Source organism: Vanacampus margaritifer, chromosome 11 (assembly GCF_051991255.1).
Source record: "Vanacampus margaritifer isolate UIUO_Vmar chromosome 11, RoL_Vmar_1.0, whole genome shotgun sequence".
NCBI lineage: Eukaryota > Metazoa > Chordata > Actinopteri > Syngnathiformes > Syngnathidae > Vanacampus > Vanacampus margaritifer.
This window is the reverse complement of record NC_135442.1, coordinates 16,163,338-16,188,303: the sequence shown is the minus strand read 5'-3', so window position 1 is coordinate 16,188,303 and position 24,966 is coordinate 16,163,338. Positions and strand designations below refer to the sequence as shown.

General features: G+C 38.0%; 3 protein-coding genes across 6 annotated transcripts in view; 2 read left to right on the top strand and 1 right to left on the bottom strand.

Moving 5' to 3' along the window:
* Positions 1-775: 775 nt before the first annotated feature.
* On the bottom strand, positions 776-3,798 carry commd6 (COMM domain containing 6). The gene is made up of 8 exons (XM_077580152.1): positions 3,537-3,798; positions 3,248-3,306; positions 3,072-3,137; positions 2,914-2,990; positions 2,763-2,850; positions 1,660-1,740; positions 1,423-1,575; positions 776-1,351 (listed from the first exon to the last, which is right to left on the bottom strand). The coding sequence occupies exons 1-8, from the start codon at positions 3,556-3,558 to the stop codon at positions 1,301-1,303; spliced, it is 597 nt and encodes a 198-aa protein (XP_077436278.1). The 5' UTR covers positions 3,559-3,798; the 3' UTR covers positions 776-1,300.
* Positions 3,799-4,290: 492 nt separating this feature from the next.
* Positions 4,291-8,073, top strand: uchl3 (ubiquitin carboxyl-terminal esterase L3 (ubiquitin thiolesterase)). Its single transcript, XM_077580046.1, has 9 exons — positions 4,291-4,430; positions 4,615-4,626; positions 4,798-4,926; positions 5,050-5,206; positions 6,281-6,366; positions 6,446-6,493; positions 6,577-6,652; positions 7,436-7,494; positions 7,577-8,073. Exons 1-9 carry the CDS (start codon positions 4,389-4,391, stop codon positions 7,664-7,666), a joined length of 699 nt encoding a protein of 232 aa, XP_077436172.1. The 5' UTR covers positions 4,291-4,388; the 3' UTR covers positions 7,667-8,073.
* A 920-nt stretch (positions 8,074-8,993) lies between these two features.
* The window catches only part of lmo7a (LIM domain 7a), a 70,790-nt gene continuing 54,817 nt past the window's right edge, over positions 8,994-24,966 (top strand). For 3 of the 4 annotated variants that reach the window (XM_077579145.1, XM_077579144.1, XM_077579143.1), the window contains exons 1-4: positions 8,994-9,136; positions 9,289-9,497; positions 18,986-19,056; positions 23,412-23,481. In XM_077579145.1, coding sequence (XP_077435271.1) covers positions 9,429-9,497; positions 18,986-19,056; positions 23,412-23,481 — 210 coding nt within the window. In that variant the 5' untranslated portion in view covers positions 8,994-9,136; positions 9,289-9,428. Of the gene's footprint in view, positions 9,137-9,227; positions 9,498-18,985; positions 19,057-23,411; positions 23,482-24,966 lie in introns of those variants that run through there. The other variant, XM_077579146.1, reaches the window with a different exon arrangement.

Genomic DNA, 24,966 nt, shown 5'->3' with positions numbered 1-24,966 from the left:
ACAATGTACATGTTTGAAAGCGCTAAATAAATAAAGATGACTTGACTAACTGTTAGCTTATTCTGGATGCCCGGTGGCTCTATGCTGCCTCTCACAGGTCAATCTTGGTGTTACAACAGGGTCCACTGTACATTATTTTTACAAATAAAAACATTTTCACACATTATGAGCATTTCCTCTATCAAATGTACCGGTGCCAGACCAAACAAAGCTATAAATGATAATGTTTTGAATTTTCTGATCTGCGTGGGATGTGGAAGAAAAAAATGTGAGACTGGGGACTATGAAGTACCACTTTGAAAAGTAGCATTTTTTTAATGTGAGTACTGTACAATAGTTTCTGAATTATACATAAACTGATGCAAACATTTCAGTTTAAATTGGGATCAAACTAAAAGTGTAACCATCCAAATGCAAGTTCAGCACTTCTCAGTATTGCTTTCGAGGAGTGAGACCAAAATTCCTCACATTCCATCTGAAAGGAAAGACTATACAGAGTGGAACGCCTGCTTTCTATCTAGCAAAGTAGTGTCATAAACAAAAAAAAAATAGTGATTTTCACAACCTATTTTTATACAAACCAAGACGTCAGAGGCTAATTCATCACAAAAAAACATGATTGCATCCCTTATTCAATTGGCAATGCAATATAAACACGGAACTGGTGTACAAACTCCACTTGCTTTCTGAGGTTTGCGACAAGTATTTTACACTAAGTATACTGTACATCACATCAGACACTGATGCTGAAACTTATGCAGATAAAACACCGGACTGTAAAAAGTAATATGGATTTATTTATACAACAAAGCAGACTTAATATTATAGCCACACATTACATATCAATGCTGTCCAATAAAAAACATCTGTTCATTTTTTACCCCAATTAACGAATCCATAATCTCATGCATGTGCTGTTAAAACTGCATAGCTAAACGTCTAATGAAAACATGTTTTCTTTCGCCGCATTCAACACATATTTTATCTCCATTCACCACCTGAACTGTCCTTTCACATGCACTTCCGCTTCAGACCACACCTCCGCCATTCAGGCTGTTTTTAAGATTAGCAGACTCACCACGTTGTTACTTTGTCCTAATAAATCAAGTGTCGAAAACCTTTGATAAAAATATTTGAAATGATAATGATAATAATCATTTTATATTTTATTTTTTTTCCATTTGTGATGTCTTTGTCCTTGGAAGGCGCTGATATGTGAATGCAGCGACTCTCAACGATGCAAAACATCATTAACAATAATGTGAACATGTGAGTCAATAGTCAACACTGGCACGTGCCATCAAATAGTCTCCATGACAGCCGCCAGCTCCTTCATCTGCTTGTGAAAGTTCTGTGAAGAAACAAAACGTTAAGCCATTTTATCATAGCGGAATAAATGGCACAGAATATGCTAATGCGTACCTGAAACTGCGGGACGGTCATCTCAAAAGCCTTTTGGCTGATCTGGCCCGACGGCTCAGCGATTTTCAGCAGAATGGTCACAAAGGGCGAGTTGAGAGAGCGGCAGGTGTCAGAGCTCACCGCCATGCCCAGCTTCCACTGCATGTCTACAAGCTACAAACAGCAACAACGTAAACATGCAAGTTCACAAATTGTGCCGAGAAAATGAGCAAGGCTGCTATATTGTGATGCGATTACCCGACCGACGCTGAGCAAGTCCTGGGCGGCTTGCAGGACTTGCACCGATTCTCCATGTTCACCCCATAAGCTGTGGAGCACCTGAAGTAAGGACAACACAAACAGATGTTTAAAAAGCAAACAAAAAACATGACAAAACATCTAGCAGCAGATGATATACTTAAAATATGGTAGAAAGCAAATAGACTGCAATTTGCTAGCAATGTTGGAACATCATTTCCAATGACTATTAGCCTTGTGCCTAGCAATTATTATTCAAGCTGCAGATGGAAGCATATTAGAATAACGTTATAGAGTATCACAGGTGTATTACAACTTATGCCAGGTGAAACTGGCCTTAAAAACTACTGTAAATAAATGGATTGTTATAACAAGAACTGGCCTCGTGGAACAAAAAGTGGCATAGTGCTGTATTTGACATTGTGGATGATCTTGTGTAACAAAAATCGTCATCAAAGACAGCATGTCCACATAACACAAGATCAACTTTTAATGCTGAGTAGGGAACTCTTTTACAAAATGCACTGAGACTCTACACTTCAATTCATCAGACACGGAGTGCTGCTGTTTTGGTTAGCAACATACTATAGCTCAAATACACTCAGAAGTTAATTCTCTAATGAGACTCTGTATGTGAAAATTTTAGTGCATTAATGAGGTGTTTACACTTAGTTACTGCTGTTTTCTGATGAGAAAAGGGAGGCATTAATTTGAGGGAGGCATTTATTCATCTTCAGTGGCTTCTATTTGTAGGAGTCTATAAATTGGACACAATTTTTTTAGTTTTGTCATTACTAATTGCACTTAATCTATTTTTTGTATGATTGGCTGTATTTATTTTTGCTTGATCTAGCCTTTATGATTTACCTTTTTAACTGTAGACTGTATTTGTCCTTGCATGTATTTACCTTCATTGGGAAAGCATATGTTTTGCATGTAAATTGATGTACAGTATCAATAGAGCTTGCTGCTTAGCTTCAAATAAATAAAGTATTGGGATTGCATTTTGTTTAAATGAGGCTTTTCTTGTGTGTTCAACATGAGGTCTAGTGTTTTACCAAATAACTAGTAATTTTCTCTTAAGTTGATGAAAGACACTCAACCTGGAGCGAAGCTTTGGTCCATTTTCTGCTGCCTTCTTCTAGCCTTGACACAAGGTCATCTGCAGAAAGTTTGCTCTTCGCAGCAGACCTGAGAATTATAAAGTATTATCTTTATGTATTAGTACAACTGTGCCACTAGAGTGAACAATACCTGAAGGTTAATAAGAGGAATCTGACGATGCTCTGTAGAGATTCATGGTCAAGTGTGACTCCAGCTCGCTGAAATATCTGGACATTGCACAATAATATAGTACTGTAGGTTACAAAATTGAGGTATTTAAACAGATTATATTTGGTGTATTTGCTCACATCACATATTTCTGCTGAATCAACTCCTTTTGTCTGTCCTTGTAGATAACTCAGGACGTGCTGACACTGGAGATCATATGATAAATCGATATTTTAAGTGCCAACTCTGTTTCAGGTCTGCTGTAAAGAGATTTGTTTTGGAATGTAGGAATATTTCTGGTGTCATATGTACTCACTGGTTCTGCTAACAAGTCTGGATTGAGTCTGCAGATGTTCTCCACAACGCTGTCTGACCCTTACAAGCAATGACAACAAAGTTTAAACGTGCATTTCACATGGATCCTCAAAATTAACAGTTACAGTTAATAGCTAGCTAACCAATTCTCCCTAGTTGTGGTGCTAATTGCTAAGCTAGCGCTAGTATGTATGAAGTTGTAACAACCAGTTGTATCTAACGCAAACGAGGTTTTAGATTAAAATGACATGCATTTTACACATACATAGAAGAATATTTATTGCACACACCAAGAGAGTGGTCTGATGGCATTCTCGGAGTTTAGCTTTGCAGAGTAATGTTCTCGAAGTGTTGATGATGTGATAAACAAAAGTTCAAACCACTTCCGGGTCTCGTACGTCAGTTATTTGTGGTAAAAAATAAAATTTAAAAGTCGTATTTTGTGAAGCAGTATTTGACATAACGTTACCTACTCTGTATTTATGCAATCATAAATAAATTCTACAATTAACACCCAAAATGAACTATTCACGACAATTTGATCTTATTTTAAGAACATCTCTGACTTGACTATTTCGCATTGAATAAATGGAATGGACAAAAATTGCGCCCCTGTCTGACGCCTGTACGTAAATGCATCACACTGCAAATCTTCCCTAGTTTCACGTGATTATTTAACGGCGTTTTATGTGTTCTTTTGATTTAAGAATAATTTTAAAACATGTGTTTTTAGTCACATAACTATTTCATATCAATGTATATCTGCACATGTTATTCAGATACGAAAGGAAAAGAAAAACTGTATGGAAAGCCCCGCCCTCTTTTCTGGAATGTTTCATTCTGTGGGTGGTGGTGTGCGATTTAAATTTAGGAAAAAATAATTATTTTGACAACAGATAGTAATTGTGTAATTATTTAATGTTTATAACTTTAATTAAATTAAATAACTGTATTTATTGTGACGAAATGTCTAAATGTTTATGCAATTTCATATCTAACAGAAGATGACTCCCCTCCCAACTATGTTAAATGGTGAGCGAGGTTTGCCGACGCGGAAGCGAAGCCCGGCTGTCAAAGTCGCTTGGGAAAATCTACTTTCTTCTGTCATTCTTGCAAGGAAACTAACTACATTTGTTTTCAGAATGAGTTTCCCAACCTGGTTGCCTCTGGAGGCTAATCCCGAAGTACGTGTTGATGTTAGATCATTCCTTATATTTAAAACACATTGGCGTGGCAAGAAAATACAAAACATGTGCAGGCTGGCTACCTAGTGCTAGCAACCAGAACAAAAGCTAATAGTGTTCTTGTTGTTGTAATCATATTTACGAAATTTTAGCTAATGTTTCTGTTTCTGTTTTGTCGTTTCAGGTCATGACGAAGGTGAGTGTGGCTTTAAATCAATTAATTTGTTGACAAACAAGTTCAAAAGCCCCCTGTAATGTGGAATAAGGCCCTAAACAACGATGTTGCGTTCAATCATTAACTGAATGTAGTAATTTGCGATTAGTAAGTGACGTCATATGAAGTTAAAGTTAATCATTTTGTGCCTAGTTTGTCAGTTCTTTGGGCATGAAGCAAACCTGGCAGTTCGGAGACGTATATGGATTGGATCCAGATATGCTCAGCATGGTGCCAAGACCTGTTCGTGCTGTGCTGCTCCTCTTCCCCATCACAGAGAAGGTACGTACACATTTAGACGTGCACAATCCAATGCATGGGTGGCAAATGGATACTGGAACAACTCAGTTGGTCTAAGCATCTCTAGTGCAGATAGAATGAATATATTTGTTATCTGTTAACCAGTATGAAACATTCAAGCAAGAAGAGGAAGAGCGACTGAGGAGTGAGCGGCAGGAAGTGTCCCCCGATGTCTATTTCATGAGGCAAACGATCGGTAACGCGTGCGGCACAATAGGACTGATTCACGCCGTAGCCAACAACCTCACACACTTGGAATTTGGTGAGTTGTCATTGCTCTAAGACGGCAACAATTCAACATGGAGACATGAGCTTCTTTCAGACAGAGAACCTGCAAAATTACAGCGATGGAGATGTAACAGAACCTAAATTTTGTGGGAGCATCTGGCATTAGTATTTGCACCCTTATCCTGGTTCCTGTCTCTCTTAGGACTCACCTCACAAGGTTGAATATAGATATAAGCAGGACACTTGAGTACCTTATCCATGCCAATGCCGTTTAGAAAAAAATGGTATCTATTCCTGAGTGATTAATAAACGTAAGTGAGAAAATGACAATTGGAAAGGCCTGGGCGAAGGCCAAAATGACTCCAGAGTTTGAAAGTAAAGGATATACTTAATCCTTTTTATTGAATGCAGCCAAGTCGGCATTGCCAATGAGAATCTTTTCTTAATGACCTCACCTGAATAAATAGTAACAAGCCTCCCACTGCATGTTATGTGATGAACGGATTCTGTTTAAATTGCATTATGTGTTGGAGCGGTGCAATCACCATAAAGCCTCTCAACTTAGCACTCAATTGATGTCGGGTACAGAAAACTTCTTACCAGGTAGCAATTTTACAAATCGGATCCGGTGTGTTTTGATGAGCAATAGCATAGGCAAGGGAATGATATGATTACTGCTGCAAAGCCTAAGCGGTCAAATTCTGATGACCTTGCATGTCTAAATGATACTTGAAATGAAATGGCAAAAATTAAGTGTAGCGATGAAAGCCGTGTTGACAAATGGCTCACTGTTACTTCTAAAGTTGCGCGCAGCGGCGCCATTTTACCTCCTACGTCGTGCAGGAGGCTTCAGGTTTGGACTCTCAAGTGAGAGTAACCAGACTAATGTTTGTGTTTTTCTCTTACGGCTTTCAATATCTGATGTCATTTTCTCCAAATATTGCGTCGATAATTATCGTACATCCTTGTTACCAATCATACAGAGTTGTAATTTGTCATGGTGCCAGATGGGTTATCGCTGTGGTGTCTTAATGTCTTTAAAAGCTCCACTCTGCAAGGCCAAAAATAAGCTAGAGTCACTCTATACTATTTTTTTGTTTATTTTTAGAGTCTGACTCGGTTCTGAAGAAGTTTGTCGATCGTACCTGTAAAATGAATCCGCAGGAAAGAGGTGTCTCCCTGGAGACAGATGAGGTACGCCGAAAAAGAACTTAATGGCATAAGTTTTTAGCATTATTATCGGCTAACAAGTACTCCTTGTGTTTATCATCAGAGTATACGTGTCACGCATGAATCCAGTGCACAGGAGGGACAGACTGAGGTATGTTGTTGGTTTTGGTCATGACTTTGATTTCATTGAAATCGTGTTGTTGTATTATTTATTTATTTTTTTGTCTTTTGCAGGCTCCAAGCATAGACGAGAAAGTCAACCTTCACTTTATAGCTTTTGTGAATGTCGGAGGGCAATTGTATGAATTAGGTAAGCTGATTATAGTTTTCAACACGCCTTAAAATTTGACCAACAATTCAAGCAAAAAATAAGCAGAAAATTTGACTTCAACGCATTGAATGACCAAGGATAATTTTTGACACGTGATTTGCTTTTTTTAAATGTTATTATATATATTTTAAATGGATAAATATATGTATTTTTGTGTCACATAATCCAAAAAGAAAGAGCGCCCCTCAACAAAGGTTTGGTTAATGTAAAAAGAAGACTATACGCAGAAAGTTACGTGACGTAAGCAGACTCGCGTTCAGAGCAGTAAAAGACTTCAGGGTCACCATAAACTTGGCGTGGTCAAAGCTAAGGTAGAATGTTCTGTTGTTGTTTAAGAGTGGTTTACACTTTTACTTGTGTGGAACCTAGACCTTATTTTATAATATATTTAAACATTTTCAAAGTTAAAAATGTCTGACAGTTAATAACATATTTGGATGTAGACAGATTATTTCCATGTGAAAAAACATTTTAACAAACACACTTGAATATTATTAAATGAAGCTTATCCTCAATGTAAACATGTTTTGCATGATTTGATTTGTCATTAAAGTAGTTTTTTAACCTCCTAATCCTAGTGGTTAACTTTTTTTTTTTTTTTTTAAGCAAGTGTAACAGTTAAAGTTCAGATATTACGACAGTTTTTCTTTTTCCATAGTTTTGATTGATAAATATTAAGGGGGAAAAAAAACATTGTTTTTGCCACACGGCTTGCTTGATTGTCATCTAATTTACCAAGTGTGTTTTTCCCCCTTCGCTCAGATGGTCGTAAACCCTTCCCAATTCTTCACGGGAAAACAACGGAAGATACCCTCCTTGAGGTAGGATGGTGCCAAATAAACCAAAAATGTTGGTGTTGTAGTAAAAAGCAAAATGTCAAAGTCAAACTCCTCTTCATTGCAGGATGCTTCGGAGGTTTGTAAGACCTTCATGGCCCGCGACCCGCAGGAGGTCCGCTTCACCATCATCGCCCTCTCCAAAGATTCTTATTGAGGCGATCCCATGAGCGGAGAGAACATTTTTACTGCCAAAACATTCTCAAGTGCTGGCTTTATCTGCATCTTCAACATAGCTCAGCTACTGATTTGCGGAAAGCTCATGAACATTTTTCAATTTAGACACACACAAAAAAAAACTTCCACAAATTACTTTGCTAAAGTTGAATGAGATTCTTAGGGAAATGCTTCAAGTGCTATCTTATTGCACTGAAATGTTTACAAAATTGAGCACGGTTTTCACTGCTGGCGGCAGTTTTGGCCGCTAAAGATGATGTTATGAAGATGAAGCACTTACTAATCAAGCATTTCTTGAGAGTCGAGACACCGTGTCCTTGTGAACGGTGCTTATGTTTTTTTGTAATCATGAAAACACTTCTCAATTAAAAGCTACAAATAATGTCATGTCTTTGTGTTATAATGTTTGTACTGATGAGATGAGTCAATTTCAACGTGTACAGTATAATTAAAAATAAACCAGATTAGCGTAAAGGCTAAATAACGCTTCTCTTGTTTGCCGATGAGTCAACCCATGCATATTCGTGATGCGGTACGTGTGATATATTTGTGAATTTTTTTTTCTTCATTTTGGACTATTTGACTTGAATTGATTGATTGCTTTTAAAATGAAAACCAAACAAAAAAAACTTATTTCTTTCTCCTGGTGGGAATACATATCTCCATATTTTGGCAGTTTTTACTTCTTTTTTTTTTTAAACAGAAGTGACTACTTTTGGGACTAAAAAACAACAACATCTTACATCTTTAACATTGTTTCCACAACAACAAGTGAGAACCTAATTGCATTTTCATTGACTTAGGCAGCATTTCGTCACCAAGCTGTTGAATTACACTTGTCAATTAGTGTAGGTGCAGTGTATGACATTGCCAAACACAAATACAATACAACTTAGCTCAACATGACATGATCCTATGACCTTAATATCAGAAGCTAAAACTGGTAACACTGTTAGTTAATGCTAGTAATCTATGAGACACTGCAGCTCTGCTTACCTTTTGGCTGATTGTGCTTTGGTTGATCCGTCCAAGAGAATCTCGGTGTGGGGGTGGTTACTATGCGAATGACCTATTTTATTTTATTTTTAACAGTGGATAGTGCAGAGCTGCTTGTTCATAGTCACAATTGAAGAAATGAACAAATAAAAGTCACTTTGCTGTTTAATTTCACATTTTATGTGTTGGAAGGCACTCCAGAGAGCCAACTAGTAGCCTGTAGTACACGTCAACTTCCATAGAGTGTCGCTGCAGGGATACATTGTGTGCCTGCGTCTTAAGAAAAAAAAAGTTACTGTAATCTCTTCAAGGGAGACTCGAACATTTTTGAACAATTTATGAAGACGTATTAGGAGGTGATCCACAGGGCTCCCTCATCTTAGACACTTTAACAGAATCCGTGGAATATGGTCCGCGACTGTACGTGATTGCTACTTGGGAGAACAAGTAAAAGGTAAGGATAATACAGTACTTCGTGCATAAGAGACAGGTGTGTCTGGTTGGAGCCGTGTGATCATGTGATGCGATGCAAAGGAATGCGTGACTGTTCCACCTTGCACGCGTAAAAGAATGCTTTTAACTGTTTCGTTTTGTTTTTGTTCACAGCGAGATCAGCAAATATCACCTGGTTGGTCCACTCGGCGAGTTTCGGAGAAGAGAAGCGAGTACAATAATGTTCACGCCAGTGAACGTGTAATCCATTGACTCCCGGTTCAGTTTAAAGAATTACAAGACGTTTCGGTGTGATGGAGTGGCGAGAACAGTCCACGGCGAGCTGCCAGGACGCGTACGTGGAGGCTCAGAGGTGGATCGAAGTGAGTGCACGCGTTTTTTTTTTTGTTGGTCTTTCTTCTGACATTGAGGTCAATTATATGTGGCAAGAGATGTTGTCTTTATCGCGAAACGGAAGATTTCATACTTGGGTGACAAGTTGCAAACTGGAAAGAAAAAAACCTTTAGGAGTTTACTACTAGCATAAAAGTGACACATGTTGATGAGTCATTGGAATTCTTTTTTTTCTTTTTCCCATAGACTGTGATGTGTCTTTTGTAACATATAACTCAAACTTTAGTTTTAGATTCAAGAGATCCAAGATTTTAGTGTTAAAAAAAGATCACTTTTTTATTTACTTTTTTCAAATCACTGCAACAAATTACACACGTTGTTTTGAATTGTTTTTTGAAACGTTCAGTCATTTGTGAATGTGTTCAAGAAATCAGATTATTTTTTTTTATATTTTTTTGTGTTGTCTGTGTACTAATTTCACACTTATTATTTTTTAGCATGTCTCATTCTAACTTTTTCACAGTTTCATCCCAGGTGGACTGCTCACTCGTTATAGTTAACTTAACTGTATAAGCCACAAGAAAGAATCGCCTAACCAATTTCCTTTTATGCGAGGGTGACAGTTTAGGTCAGGGTTGGCCAAGTTCGGTCCTCGAGAGCCACTATCCAGCCTGTTTTCCATGTTTCTCTCCACTAACACACCTGATTCATGATCAGGATCGTTGTCAGGCTTCTGCAAAGCTTGCTGATGAGCTGATCATTAGAATCAGCTGCGCTGAAGGAGGAAGACATGGAAAACAGGCTGGATAGTGGCTCTCGAGGACCGAACTTGGCCACCCCTGGTTTAGGTCTTCTCCCATTGGTGTGACAACTTCCATGTACAGTTTAAAGTGGTAATTTGGGTGGTGGCACTTGATTGCAAATGGCTCCAAAAGTCTTCCCCATCGTCACTTTACAACTGCCCTTCTAGATCTTCATTGAGGTCCTTGGACTTATATCGGTCGATATCATTTATCATTACAAAAAAAATCGTTAAAAGTCCGACAATAAAATGACAATTTATGTCCACATTTGCTTGTGTGAGTGACCAAACCATCACTATCTAGTGGCAATTTGATAAGAAGTTGCCATGAAAGTAGCTAGCTTCACTGCTAAGCTGTATTTAGTGGCCACAAAGATGTTTCTTCATCACAGTCACACGTATTCTCCTCCCAGCAGGGTGGCCCGCTGCTTGTGCACAGCTTGCAACTAAACAAATATTGTTCCAATTTCACGAGGTGGGGGGGATTGTGAATGTTTTCAGTGTGACATCAGTGTCGCGCACACTGGCCCATTGTAGCCGGCGGGGGGACGCTAAGATTCCATAAGGAAGCCCACCAGCTCGAACAGGTATAATGGTTGTGGTTTTAACGTGAGAGGGCTGGTGGTGGGTAAGAGTGTGTTTGGGTCCGTTGGCTGCTGAATGATTAACAAGAGGCTGTGCTTCACACAACGTGAAACAGAGGCTTTAGTGTTGTTGTTAGTAATGTTAAAAAGTTATTCTTAAATGCTCTGCAGCTTGTCACATGGACACATTCCTGCGTTAGAGGCCCCCAGCATGGCATCCTTACGTAACAAACAGTAAGGGAACGGAATAGCAGGAGAACGTGCCGAAAGATACATTTACACCACAATCTAGCCACAAACGGCATTTTGTTTGTGTATGTGTTTTTTTTTTTTTTTTTTTTACATTTTGCATATGAAAGACAACATTGCCAAAACAATCTCTGTTCTCATGGCCCAGAAAGAAATGACTACAAATGCAATATGCTTGCCAGGCCTTATGTTTGACCACAAAGATGACTCAAAGGATCTTAGCGGCAACTTTTTTCCTGCATTTTTTTGCATACGCTCGAGTTATTCTGGATAAATTTTCCATCTGCAGTCTTACAAAAAGTGAAGTACGTCGACAATTCTGCCATGTTTCATAACGCTGTAACGTTTCTGACATCTTGTTAAGACGCACAGTTTTCGTCTTCTTCTTGGGATTCGCATGATTCATTGACAGCTGAAGCTGCGTGGAAGACTTGTCGGGTCGTTTAAATCTGTGAAAAAGATGAAGCACAACTTGAAGATACTTTATGTAGCAGGTGTGTAATCGGCCAGTCGCAACATGCGGACCATTCCAGCTACACTTACACTTTGAAGGAGACCATAGGAGATGCTAACTTGCTAACTAGCATACGTCTTTGATCACACATCCATCAATTTTTTATTCTGTTTATTAGGATTGTGGTTGTGCTGAAGCCTTTCCCAGTTGAATTCGGGCGGTGTACACCCTGGACTGGTTGCCAGCCAATTGCAGTTCTTTGATCTGCTCAATAAAATATTTTTGTTCGGTCTCTCTGTGCGGCCACATATAGTGGTTGGGGAACCCTGCTTAAGATTATTGAAATCATAAGCACCCGTCAGGGAGTGACTGGCTTGGCTGCAGAGTTGAGCCTTCATGTCGGTATATCTGTATGCCAACAATAGCAAACTGCATACAACTGCTTAAGAAATAGAAAGAAAAAAAACTTTGTGACGGTGGCAGTTAAAATACATTTGATAGCTTTCTGGAAGTTTCTTTTACAATATATGCGGTGCACTGGGGAAAATGAAGCTTCATGAACCACTTGCAATATATATTTTTTACTCCTTTAGATGGTGCTCTTGGATGATGCAAAATACAATGCAATAGAAATTGTATCCATTTTCACTGCATCTTTAAACTCTGCTTGATTCAATTTCCATTGCGTCTTTAAACCATGAGCACCATCTAAAGGAGTAAAAAAAAAAATGCAAGTGATTCATGAAGCTTAATTTTTTCATTCACTTTTTTTGTCACATTTTGGGGTCATCACGGCAAAAAAAAATTCCAGAGTGAACTTGTTACCTAGAATGCAACGTGAGCCTTTTTCTTAACTAGCCCCAAGCTTAGCTGATTGAAGGTTAAACCAGTAAAGGTATAATCAGCCTAGTTTTGATGTGCCCCCCTACCCCCTTTGTCTCGCTGGCATCCGCTGGAACAAAGTGGCCAATCTAAGGTAACATAATCCCGTGCGGTTTTCCTTAAAGATGCCCCCGCAACCAAATCCAAACATCTATACTGTTTACGTATTTTTGTACATCTTTTTCTTTTTTCTAGGAGGAGGGTGGGGGTGCACAGGCTTTTACACATTGATTGGGTTTTCTGGTTTCTGATTTTATATATTTTCATAGTCTTTAATGGTATATTTTTTTAATACATTGAATATAATATAAAACACATTAAATTAGCAAATATTCTGTTATATTTTATTTAAACCACTGAAATGTTGCTTTTAATAATTATAATATATATCTTATTATTTATTAGTATTACTACAGTTAATTCTAGCAGTGCAATTTTATGAAATCACTAATACCTTTAGCCCTCCATTTTTACAGTAGGAAATATGGAACAAATAATAATAATAATGAAATCAAGAATATCAATTCAAACAAGAATACAGATCAAGAATTTCATCTTATACCTCACACTCAGTTTCAATTGGGTGGTTCTGTCACATGAAAAAGAGTAGGAGTGGGAATCTTTGAATGTCTCTCCATTCGATTAGATTTAGATTTTTGGGTGTGCGATTCCATTCAGAATAGATTTTTCGATTGATTCAAAATTATTTGATTGACAATGATTTTTGCTTCAATTTATAGATGTTCAAGGAATCGTAATGATCTACTCCAGTCTGACTCGCTAATGCTAATTAGTGCTCTACTCGCGGCACTTTTATCACTCAAAAGGATGGCTCCACCCTGCAAAAAAACAACTTTTATTGGAATAACTTGATCGTGACTTTTTCCTTCTACTCTCTAATGTGGCTACAACTTACCAGTGTATTAGACCGCGTGGAACCACACTGCCCCTAAGTGGCTAAATCGGGTACAACATGAACAGCGCTCCTAATAAAGGCACACACAAACAAAGGGAAGACAGTATAAAATAATTTAAATGAAATCGATTTTGGGACATTTAAAATCGATTCTGAATCGTACTAAATGAGAATCGTGATTCTTATGGGAATCTTTTTTTTTTTTATGCCACACCCCTAAAAAAGAGCCACTGCTCACCCCGCCCACTTCTATTGCAGGGTCAATGTTCAGTAGAGCTTTCGTTATATTGGTGACCAAGGTCAGGGATAGGAGGTTGTGACGAGGCAAGTGGCTTCTACTTGCGGAAGCAGGGTTTCAAAAGCATGAAAAACAAAACAACTGAAGTCCATTAAGAAATGGATTGCATTTTCTTTCACGGAGGCAGCACTTCATGACCAAGTCGCTGAATTATAAAGTCAATTAGCAAAGCAGATTCCTGGATGGGGTGTATTTAAAATGAGCTGTATTATACTTTGAACAGTTTTTAATGTTTCAGTTACCGCATTTAGCCACATGAGAGGCGGTCCTAATAGTGTGGCCAGTGGGTGTAATTACACACAGAATGATTTTAAGACTTAGGCATAGAACATTCCATGAACCTGCAAATTCATTGTGGTAGTGGAAAACATCTCAAACAGTGGATGAAAATATGTTTTTTGGCCAGCGTTTAATGTGTTCCACCAAAATAAACTCTCCTCGCCTCTTTGTGATTTGTGGCCCCTCGACGAATCGCCTGGCGTGACCCACACTGCCTTATTGTTTGTCATACGGACTGGTCATTAGTCGCCTCAACGTGGCAGCGTTCAACTTGTGACTCAGAGCAATTAAGCGCATGAAGACCTCAGACAAGGATGCTTTCGCTGAGTTTACATGTTGATGCAGTATCGTACCAACAATGCACATCGAGCCCTGTAATGTTGTACTGGACTGTATTCAAATAATGCCCTAGTTGGACCCTGATGAAACCATGTCTTTTTCTAGAACAAAAGATTTTAGAAACATTCGGTGGATGGTGGGATTGTGTGGTATGCAAATACTGATGCGCCTCAGTGGCCCGCATGAATAAACATTAGCTGTGGTCACGGACTCAAATCCTGCGATTATTTGTGCTCAGCCGAGATATCGTTATTGGCTCGCTGACTGAATACAAGGACCGGTATGTTGCATGTACTGACATCTAGTGGATAGAGGAATGTTTCTTTTGCGTAGTACTGTATTCATTGTCTTTAATACGGATGCTTTCATGGTGCTTTTCGATTGCTCATGGCGCGGGGGCAGTTTGGTTTCTGAGTGCCCAAGGGAACTGAGAAAACCGCGCTGTATTGAATGCCTCAGTTAGAGCGAGACACGCTAACAAACAACAGTGGAGGTGAGCAACTCTTTGATGTATTTGCTCCGGAGATGTTTTATCTAAGAGGAGACTGAGGGCAGCAAGAAAACGGCCCAGTGAAGCAATGTGGAGACTGTGGAGCACGTTACAGAATTGAGGCAGCAGAACACGGTAAGACAGCCGTGTGGATGTATCGTCAAATGTTGTAATGACTTTCTTTCTCCCTAAAAATTGTAACTTTTTCCTTTTATTATTACAACTTTATTCTGGTAAACTTTTTTCTCTTTTGACATTGATTTCATAATATTATCACTTTATTTTCATAAAATTATGACTTATTTTTTAAAATCAATAATACATCTAAAATTTCAACCGTTCTTGTATTTTTTAAATATTTTTTTATTATTGTAAACATTTTTGTTGCATTGTTACTGTTTTGCGCTTGTGCCTTGTACATTTAAAACGTTTTCTTGCAATATTATGACCTTATTCTTATAAAAACAACATTTTTTCTTGTAATATGAGCATGTTGAATTACGAAAAATATAATGCGTTAAATAATTTTACAACTTTTTATTGTTGTAAAAATATGACATTTTCTTGTAATATGTTTTGTCGTAAATTAATAATAATAATAATAATATAGGCACTGAACCAAAGTGTAGACCTGTGGAGTATAACACTGCTGTTTCCAAAGCTATGACACAGTAACTTGGATTCCATTTGACTTTGTATTTGTTGCCTATTATAGCTGTTCATTGTGTTTTAACACTAAATCACTTTGGCATCTTCAGTGAGAGCCCAACAATTGTTACTGTTACTCGAAGGAATCCTGCAAACCGCATATTGGCATCTTTAACATGTAAGGGGGGAAAAGCCGTCACGAGACTCATCCAGCACATTCTTGAGGGGAGTGCAGGCTTTGCGCCAAGGATTTCCAAATCTCGGCTACTGCTCTTAAATCTCCCCGTTAAATCAGAGCAACGCAGCATTAGCATGAGTTTTCATCTCACGTATCTGACAGGCAAGCTAGAGTGGATGTTAAATGTTGCCAATGATGACAGTTCGAGTGCACAAAAGTTATGTGCTTGGGTGAGCCCTGCGGCTCTTCTGTTTCATCTCAGTTAATAAGGAATTTCAACAAAAATGAATTTACTTTACCTCGGAGGAACACAGTCGTCGGATGTGCACAAAAAAAAAGTACAAAAAAATTAATAGAAACAATTAACTCTATACTACCTTCTTCATTCTCAATTTTTTTTTTGCGAGTTATATTAAAAAAACTACTTTTTTCTGTTATATTAATCTTTTTCTCATTTCTCCTTTTTTACCATACAATCTTGTCAACTTCTCACATAATTAGATTTGAGCCACATAAAATTATTTTTATTTATTCATATTTCTCTAATAACCTGATTACGTTTTCTCCTAAAATTAAAAAAAAATCCTGTAAACTTTTATTTTTTTTGTAATATGACTTTTCTAGTTCAAATTTTTAACTCAGTAATATTATGAATTTATTCTCATAAAATGATATCTTGTTTCTTGAAATGCTATGTCTTCTTGAACATTGCAAGTTTTTTCTTGTTAAGTCCAAATATTTGTAATGTTATGAATTTATTCTTAAAATCGTGAACTTTTTTCACTGAGCATTCAAACTAATTCTCGCAATATTTATCATTCTACTCATAAAATGACACATTTATTGTCGAAGTTGCAGATTCTGCCTTTCCTGACATTGAACAGTTGGGGGCAGGATTTCAACTGGCCACACGTGCACAAATTTGTTTACCTGTGCAATTATTATTTTTTGGGTGTGTTTTCAACATTTGCTTTTCTCTTCTTCATCCGTGCACAGCCTATTGTGTTGCTCGTAATGATGCTTATTCAAGGTCAGCTTACAGAGGGTGTGTTTGGATGTATAGCAACACATTTTTTTTGTTTTTTTTCGTTAGAAAAACATCACGGTGTACTGAAATTGAATCCCCGGGTAATTTGCCACTCTCCAAACATGAAAGAATGTAGATAGGGCAATCATTGGGCAAGCTTTTGTATTCATTGAGAGGGAATGGGACACAAAAGCCGTAATAGGAGGAATCATCAAAACCAACCAATGGGGTTGGCCCAACCCGTTCAACTTGTTTAGAGTGTATACCTTGCCTCCTTGCCTTATGGTAATAAAACAATTGTCACTATTTTTATACCACATTTGCCTGTCACTTCTGGTCACTCTAGAATAAAATTAGAGTGCCTTAAAAAAAATGAGCAGGCCTCCCACAGCAGTTATTATATCCCGTAAGATTAAAAAAAAAGAGAAAAAAGAAAAAAAATTATGATGACAATGGCAACCACACTGTCATTCCTGAGCCAGACAGAGTCAGTTTACAACCTGGTTGGCTTTGCTTTGACTGTCAAGAGAGACACTGGAGGATCAAGTGAAACCCAGTTGCAGATGAATGTTTGAAAACATTTCCCCCCCAAAAATTAAACTGTTTCCATTTTTAAGTTGTAAGTCAATACCTCTTAAACTGATATGCATTTCAAAACCTACTCAAAAATACATAAAGTATGAATATATTCAAAATAAAGTTGTAATATTACAAGGGGACTTGTTTCAAGAAAAAAAATGAATAAAATCAAATTACAGTATGTATTACATATTACATGAACAGTTGTAGTGTATTAAAAAAAATCCACACCAAGCTCATGACTTGCAGTATGACTTGAATAAAATCATAATATTATCAAACATTTTGTAATGCATGAATACAGAAATAATTTTACAACAAAAACGTGATGTTTATAAAAAAAGAAAAGAAGAAGAAGCGAAAAATTTTGTAACATTATGAGGAAAAAATGCTGTTACTGGCGTAAAAGTTGCAAGAATCAAAATGGTATGTGACTGAAGACATACAATTATAGTACATGTAAAAGTCATGCATAATATAATATAATCATATGAAAAAAAAGTCGACATTTTACATGAATATAGTCATCAAATGAGAAAAATTGTAATCTTGTGAATCCATCCATCCATTTTCCAAACATGTCAAGAGGACAGATGTAATGTTATGTAAAGAATGTCACTGTTGCATGAAGTAGATTAAAAGTCATAATGATACATGAAAAAAAAGATTGTTTCATGAATAAGTCATGGTGGTGAGAAAATTGTGATGTTATGTGAAAAAAGTTGTCATTTTGTTTAAGTCAATGAATAAAGTTGTGATGTTTTTGTGAATACCATCATAATCTTATATAAATGAAATCAAGATCTTTCATGAATAACATGAATAAAAATATAACATTACGGTAAAGCAAAGTGGAAATGTTATTTGGATATAGCCATTAGGGCCTTATTTTCTTGGCCAGTGCAAGTCTAGGGCAAAGTGCAGTCTAACTTTGTGCATGGGTGGAGTTTTCTTTCTTTTGGTATTCCTGCAGACAGACACAGCTAAAAAATGTGTATTTGCACCGTTGTGGGAGTGAACACATGGCATGTAGTAGATGCAGGAGATCAGTGAGCATAAACTTGCACTTGATGTAACCCCCCAATTGTGCGACCGTGTGTGACATCCCCATCCCACCCCCACCCATAGTTGTCAGAGGAGAGTTGCTTTCATAAATATTTGAAGATGATAATAATAATCATTTGTTCTTTTTTATCTTGTGATTGAGAGGGAGCTCGGAATCTCTCCGCCTGTGGCTTGACCAAATCCACCGAAATCATTTTACACCACCTGTGTCATTAGTTAAACGTGGTTCCAGCAGACATCAACTTTACTCTACTTTCATTCTCCAATTTGTCACGTTTGCCGACCGTCACAGCTCACCCGTTTTCTCTCTTTACTGTGATGTCATTTTCAGTCGACAACAAGTGGCAGTATAAGGCAAAATAGACAAAACAGGCGGATCTGTCTGTTTAAATCATATTCCACGAATGCAATATTAATCAGAATTCTGTGTTTAGACTGGTATGGATGCTTAGAACGTATTGTAAAGAACATTTAGGACTTACTTTCCTCTTTGAGGAGGATTGAGAGCATCTCAAGGAGCACCTGAAGCGACTCCGCTCTGCCCCTTAGCCGCCGTGTAGGAACGCCGGAGGAAATACCTCGGACTTCCTCTCCTACTGTTCTCCACATCCTACGTTTCTTCTCCACCCAGCCGCCCCCCCTCGTGGTTGCATACCAGCACCTCCTCTTCTCAGCCTGCACTTGTACACTCCTCACATGTTTCTCTTCTTTTTTTTCTCTCCCTCAGGCAGTAACCAAGAAAACATTTAAGGGCAAAGACTTCCGATCGGCTCTGGAGAATGGAGTTCTGCTGTGCGAGTAAGTACGCTGCTTTTACGTTTGGCATCTTTAGGCTCTTTGGTGTGACTGGCGTTTCCCACATGCCACGACTCCCCACTTGTTGCTCCTTTCCCATCCAGCAAACTTCTGTTTCAAGGCTGTACAACAGAGGATGCACTGTGGCCTTATTTTGTGTTGCTCTTTTGTGTCATAAGTTTTAACAATAGCCTGCAGCTGAATGGAGTCATAGGACACTCTTTTAAGTTTCATATTTTATGTATTCATGCCAGTTACACTAACATGTTGCTGATGGCCCATACTCATTTTCTGTGACTTAAGTCATAATGTCACAGTATTTCAGAAAATAAAAAAGTATACCTACTGTGTATCACAAGATTAAAGCTGGGGGGGTATTATGTCATTAAAGTAGTAAAGATGACAATGAGATGCTGTCCAATGAAAACTACCTTTCTCCGATCTTTTGTTTGTCTAATAAGCATAATATGTTGACAAAAAAAAAACTCTTTTACTGCCAAGGACGTTAAATGACGTTTAGTAAAAACCTACGGAGGGCCGCCAAGGACGTTAAAAGACGTTCTCCATTTTTTTTTTTGAAACGGGTAGAGGAAAGCCTTGGCCAGCTGTGGTGAAAGTTTCAAGCAGATCTAGTTAGCCTGACTATGACTATTTTTGGCCCCTAGATGGCAGCGATGACTCTCTTTTGACAAGATTGGGTAGGCGTCAGTAGAAGACGTGAGGCGGAGCTAGAGGGGACAATGGCTGGGGATGGAAAGCGAAAATGGCGACCAGTTGCAAGCAGCTCACGCTTGAGCATTTTTTTCAAAGACGAAAAGCATCGACCAGTGCTAAAGAGCACATTGATGACGTCGATGATCATCATCGATGATGATGATGGTGACTCCGAGGTTGGAAGCGTTGACGCGGCAGTAGAAGACGTGAGGCGGAGCTAGATGGCTGAGGAAGCGAACAATGGCGACCGGTTGCAAGCAGCTCATCGACCAATGCTAAAGAGCACAGTGATGACGACGATGATGATGATGGTGGCTCCGAGGTGGACGCCGAAGTTGGAAGCGTTGACGCGGCGGCTATGACCACGTCATAAAGCCGAACCGGCTAGCGATGCTAAAACCGGAAAACGCGGAGCACAACCGAGCACTTCTGCACAGGCGGACGTTCAATCGGACGACAGAGAGTGCCCCGAGTCCAATGCATATTCATCGGAGTAGTGGGTACACTCTGCTACTTGCTATTCCCCGGAAAAAAAAGGCCGTCAAGAAAGTGTAACGTCTGCACGCGAAAGGGGCAATCGCAGTGAAACGAATCTGTTGTGCAAATCCTGCTCCGTCTCCTTGTGACAAAAAGAAAAACTGTATTTTAAACATCCACATAATTGTAAATAGTACCACAGTTGCACACATTTGTAAATAGTTTGCGAAATTGTTTTGTCAAATTGTTACACTGTTGAATGGAAATAAACGTATTTTGCAAACTAAAAACACTTTTTCATTGTTGGTGAAAGCGTTTTACAGAAGTAAAGCACAATTTAGGTGTTTGTGGCATCATTCATGGACAAAAAGAAGTGTCAAATTCACTAGAGTGCATGAAATAACATCGTTTCGCAAAAAGCTTGTTTTCTCCGTTTTTTGTTTCAAAACAGAGCATTTCGGTGAAACTAACCATTTTCTATTGTTGATTACTGAAGAATGGAATAAGGTATAAACAAACTTTTTTTCTGATGAAAGATGAGAGTTCAATCTTTCATTTGGTAGTATGTGTGTTTCCATAGTCCAAACTCAACATTTTCTGTGGACCTTGAAAGATCAGTCAAAATGCTTAAATCGGCTGGCACTGGCGACATCCCTTTTCTGAAAACGTCTGGCAGTCAAAGAGTTAATATTATTATAAAACATATTTTACAGAATATGTCAAAATATATGTGAAATAATTTCAGTATTAGTGAACAATATAAACTGGAATATTGAGGGGGAAAATACTTTTTACTACTCAATGTTTTCATTAATTTTTCACTAAATAATACATTCATTTTTAACAGGAAAATTAAGGACCGTACGGGGAAAAAAAAGAAAGGAAAATGAAGGACCGTACAAGGGATATCGATAAAGAAGTAGAATATGAGCTAACTTTTGGGGAATTGTTCTTGATTTCCTTAACAAGGTATCATTGAATATTTCTTAGTTAATCTAGAAAAAAAATGATTCAGAAAGTGTGCATTGATGGCAAAGAGGAAAACTGTCATGATAAGCATAGAGAACCACAGGGCATTATTCAATAGATTGTGCAATTTACTGGAGCGTTAATGACAATATTATGCACACTTGCACGAATGATTGGCAGTATGAAGTTGTACTATTTTCTGGTGCTGATTGAAATGAAAAGTTTGTTTGGCCTTGGCTGGCGTCCTACTGTAAGTATTCTAACTGTAATATTTTGGTCTTATTTAACGACATGGATGGGACAAAAAATGAGAAACAGCCATTGGAATGTACACAACTGCCATCTTCAACCACGATAATACAACATATTGTTCAGTGTTGTGGTCTTCTAGCACTATTGGTTCACAGAAGAATCCATCACACACCCGTGCTGTGTTTTGTCAGCATGAGGAAAGGGGAGGATGAAGGTTAAATCACTTTCACACGTGCAAAAACAACATCATCCTTTTACTTCCATTGTATGCTGCTGGTTATCGAAGGAAGAAGGCTCGTGAACACGATTGTTTCCTACTCAGCTTCCACTTTGTTATCTGATCCAATGGCAGCAACTTTCTATTGTGTGACAAACTTCAAGCCGCATTCCATTTGCATTCTTTAACATGCGTGATGATGCTACATTCTCCAACACCAAGTGAGATTTATGTTCTCAAGGTTACCTTTATCTGGATTAAGGATTTATTTGTATATACCAGGAGCGGTTGGTTCACTTAAGTGACATCTAGTGGTGAAAATAGCAAACACAGATGAACCTCTGTTCACAATCCGTTCTGACTCCATTCGCCAACCAAAATGTTCCCAAACCGAGGTAATGTTTCCATTCAAATGAATGACAATGCAATTAATCTCTTCCAGCCCCAGAACGAACTTACTTTGTTTTTTATTAGTGCGTAGCTCAAAATAAATACAGTACAAAATAGAAAACACACTTTATTATGAACAAGTAACGTGTTCGCTAGCAAACCACTATCTAACGTTTTAGCTTTTAGCAGCTCCTCCTCTTTCCGCGGAAGGAGGCCCATGGAGGGACTCGAGGTGACTTGACTAAGCGTTCTAGATTTGTGTTGCAAATTCAAATTCAAGTATTTATATTTTAAATTAATTTTTGATATTTTTATCAGAGGGGGTCAAAATTAGTGCGTTCATTTTGAGTTTTTAAAGTCCCTTTAACGCCACTATTTTTTTATTGCGCAATTAATGACCGCTTCTTTCTTCGAAAGCCTGTACTGGGGGCATTCCAGTCGCAATGTAGAACGTCCACGTCAAAATTTAGCAATAGTAAATTTAATAATAATGCATATATTTGCGGAGACTCGTGTCAAGTTGTATTTTACATCTTTAAAAATTTGCAGAATTTCACAAGTTATTTCATGTTAAAGATTAGATAACTCTTAATATAAAAATAAAAATGCACTGAGCTGTCACTCACGTCTTACGAATGCAATTATGCCATCTAGTGGCAGAAAAGTGGCCAACGCAAATCAATATCACACTCGTTTTTTACAGTACAACTCAATTTAATTTTTATGAAACTATTGTATCAATGACTAAAAGATGCAGCCATATTTCTATTAGTTTAACATTTTTTCCACTTTTATGTTAAGAGTCTGACAACTTACTAAAAATTTATTGTACATATTATTGTACATTTAGAACAGATATAAAATGTGTGATTAATCGTAAGTTAACAATTGAAATTATGTGATTAATTACAATTAGTTCTTTTAATCGCCTAACACCCCTAATTTTTATATTTTGTATATGTCATTTTTGTACACGTCAGTAAAACACAACCAACAGCAAGCAAACGGTCTGGAATTTTTATTGGGCGTTGGCGGAGAATGTGACATTGCATTTTTACTTTTAACTAAAGTCTCATGAGATTTTGTAAAATCTTGAGCAATAGTAAAATATTAAAAAGCAACTAAGGGGCTATTCCGTGAGTCTTTATTCCACTAGTGCTGTGCGGAGGGTCCATCTTGTTTACATGGGGTTGCAGCACTGCCACCGACTAAACCATATCCAGGTGGCCGCCATTAAACACCATCGTAAACACAGCAGGGCTTTGCAAAGCTTTTTGTTCATTCACTGTAACTTAGAGCAGACTAGCAGATGTCTTGTGTGTTGTTCTCTCTCCTGCAGTGTGATCAACAGGATCAAGCCTGGCATCATCAAGAGGATCAACAGGCTGCCAACCCCAATTGCTGGTCTGGTAAGTCTCCTATGATTTTTGTCTTGTCTGAATATGATGGAGGAAAGGGTCACATTAAATGACGTAGCTGCTGATCATGCCAGTTGTTGTGTATGAATGGCGCTGACACGGAATAGAAAGGCAAATTCAAGCCAGCAATTTCCCACCTTCTGTGGTAGTATCAAGGCTGTAATACAAGCACCTTTCACACTTCTTGTAGAAGTTAGAATTTTTCTGTATAAACAATACTGACAATGAATGAGGTCATGAAGTCGGTCTCACAATTTTTTACCTTCAAGGTAGCATCATAGCTCATATCAGAATCAACCTTTCACTTTGCTCTTGAAGGCTTGCACTGCACTGAAACGGAATGGGTGATAATATTGCCCTGTGAATTCTAGGGATGTAACGATAACGTCAATATCGTGATATCGCGATATTAAAACTGCCACAACATCGTCGTCGCCATGTCACGATATTAAAAGCAGCACGTGTTAAAAAACCAGGTTGATTTCCATTTGTGCAGTTCTAGCACCCTCTGGTGGCTAGTTTTGTAGTGCAGTTTAATTTTCACAAGGCATGTTTTGGCCCTTCTATGTTTAAAATCCACGGTAATGATCAGATGAAGGAGAACGTAATATGCTTGTGAACCGAGTCAATATGTGGAGGACTCTGCGTGTGCGTTCAGTGGCAAGTAAACAGCCTCAATTTTGTGTGTTATTAGAGATTGTAGGTTGTTTATATGCATTGCTGTTATGTACAAAATTACAATATTGTGTGTTTTTTTTTTTTTTAGTATGAGGTCTTTTTTTTTTTATATCGCCAACCTCTCCACAATATTGTGATAATATCGTATCGTGAAGTTTGGATATTATTACATCCCTTGTGAAGTCTCACCTTTACATTCAGAGTTGCAAAGGAGGCCCCTTTCACACTGCCTATAAAAGATGACATTTTTCCTTGCGGCATATAGTCTAGTATTGGAGCTGTGACGGAAGCAAGCCCCATTTACAATGCCATAAAAGCAGGGTTTTTTTGTTGCCTCTTGCATGTGTTGCTGTGACCCAGCAATTTTCTGCCTTCGGAGGTAGTATCACACCTCCTGTCACACAACCAGTAAAAGACCACCTTTTTCTGCCTTCTTCTATGTTGTTGCTTTTTATAAATGACACAATTTAGTGGGACAACATTTTTTTAAATATCTAAAGCTATATTATGATTTTTATTTTATATGATTATATTTTTGGGGGAAAATTGTTAATTTTGCTGTGTACAGCCATGTTCACACCACCTGTGGAGGGCAGAATTAAAAATAAATAAATAAATAAAAATCACCACGTGGCAGTTCTGTATGAACATCATAGACAGGCAATGGTGGATGCAGTTATTAATGGCTCACCTTTACAGGTATCAGAGCCATAACAAAACAGGAGCGGCCATTTCCACATATTTGCTGTCGACCCAGTAACTTGCCTTCTTCGGCGTTACTATTAGGAAAATAGTACT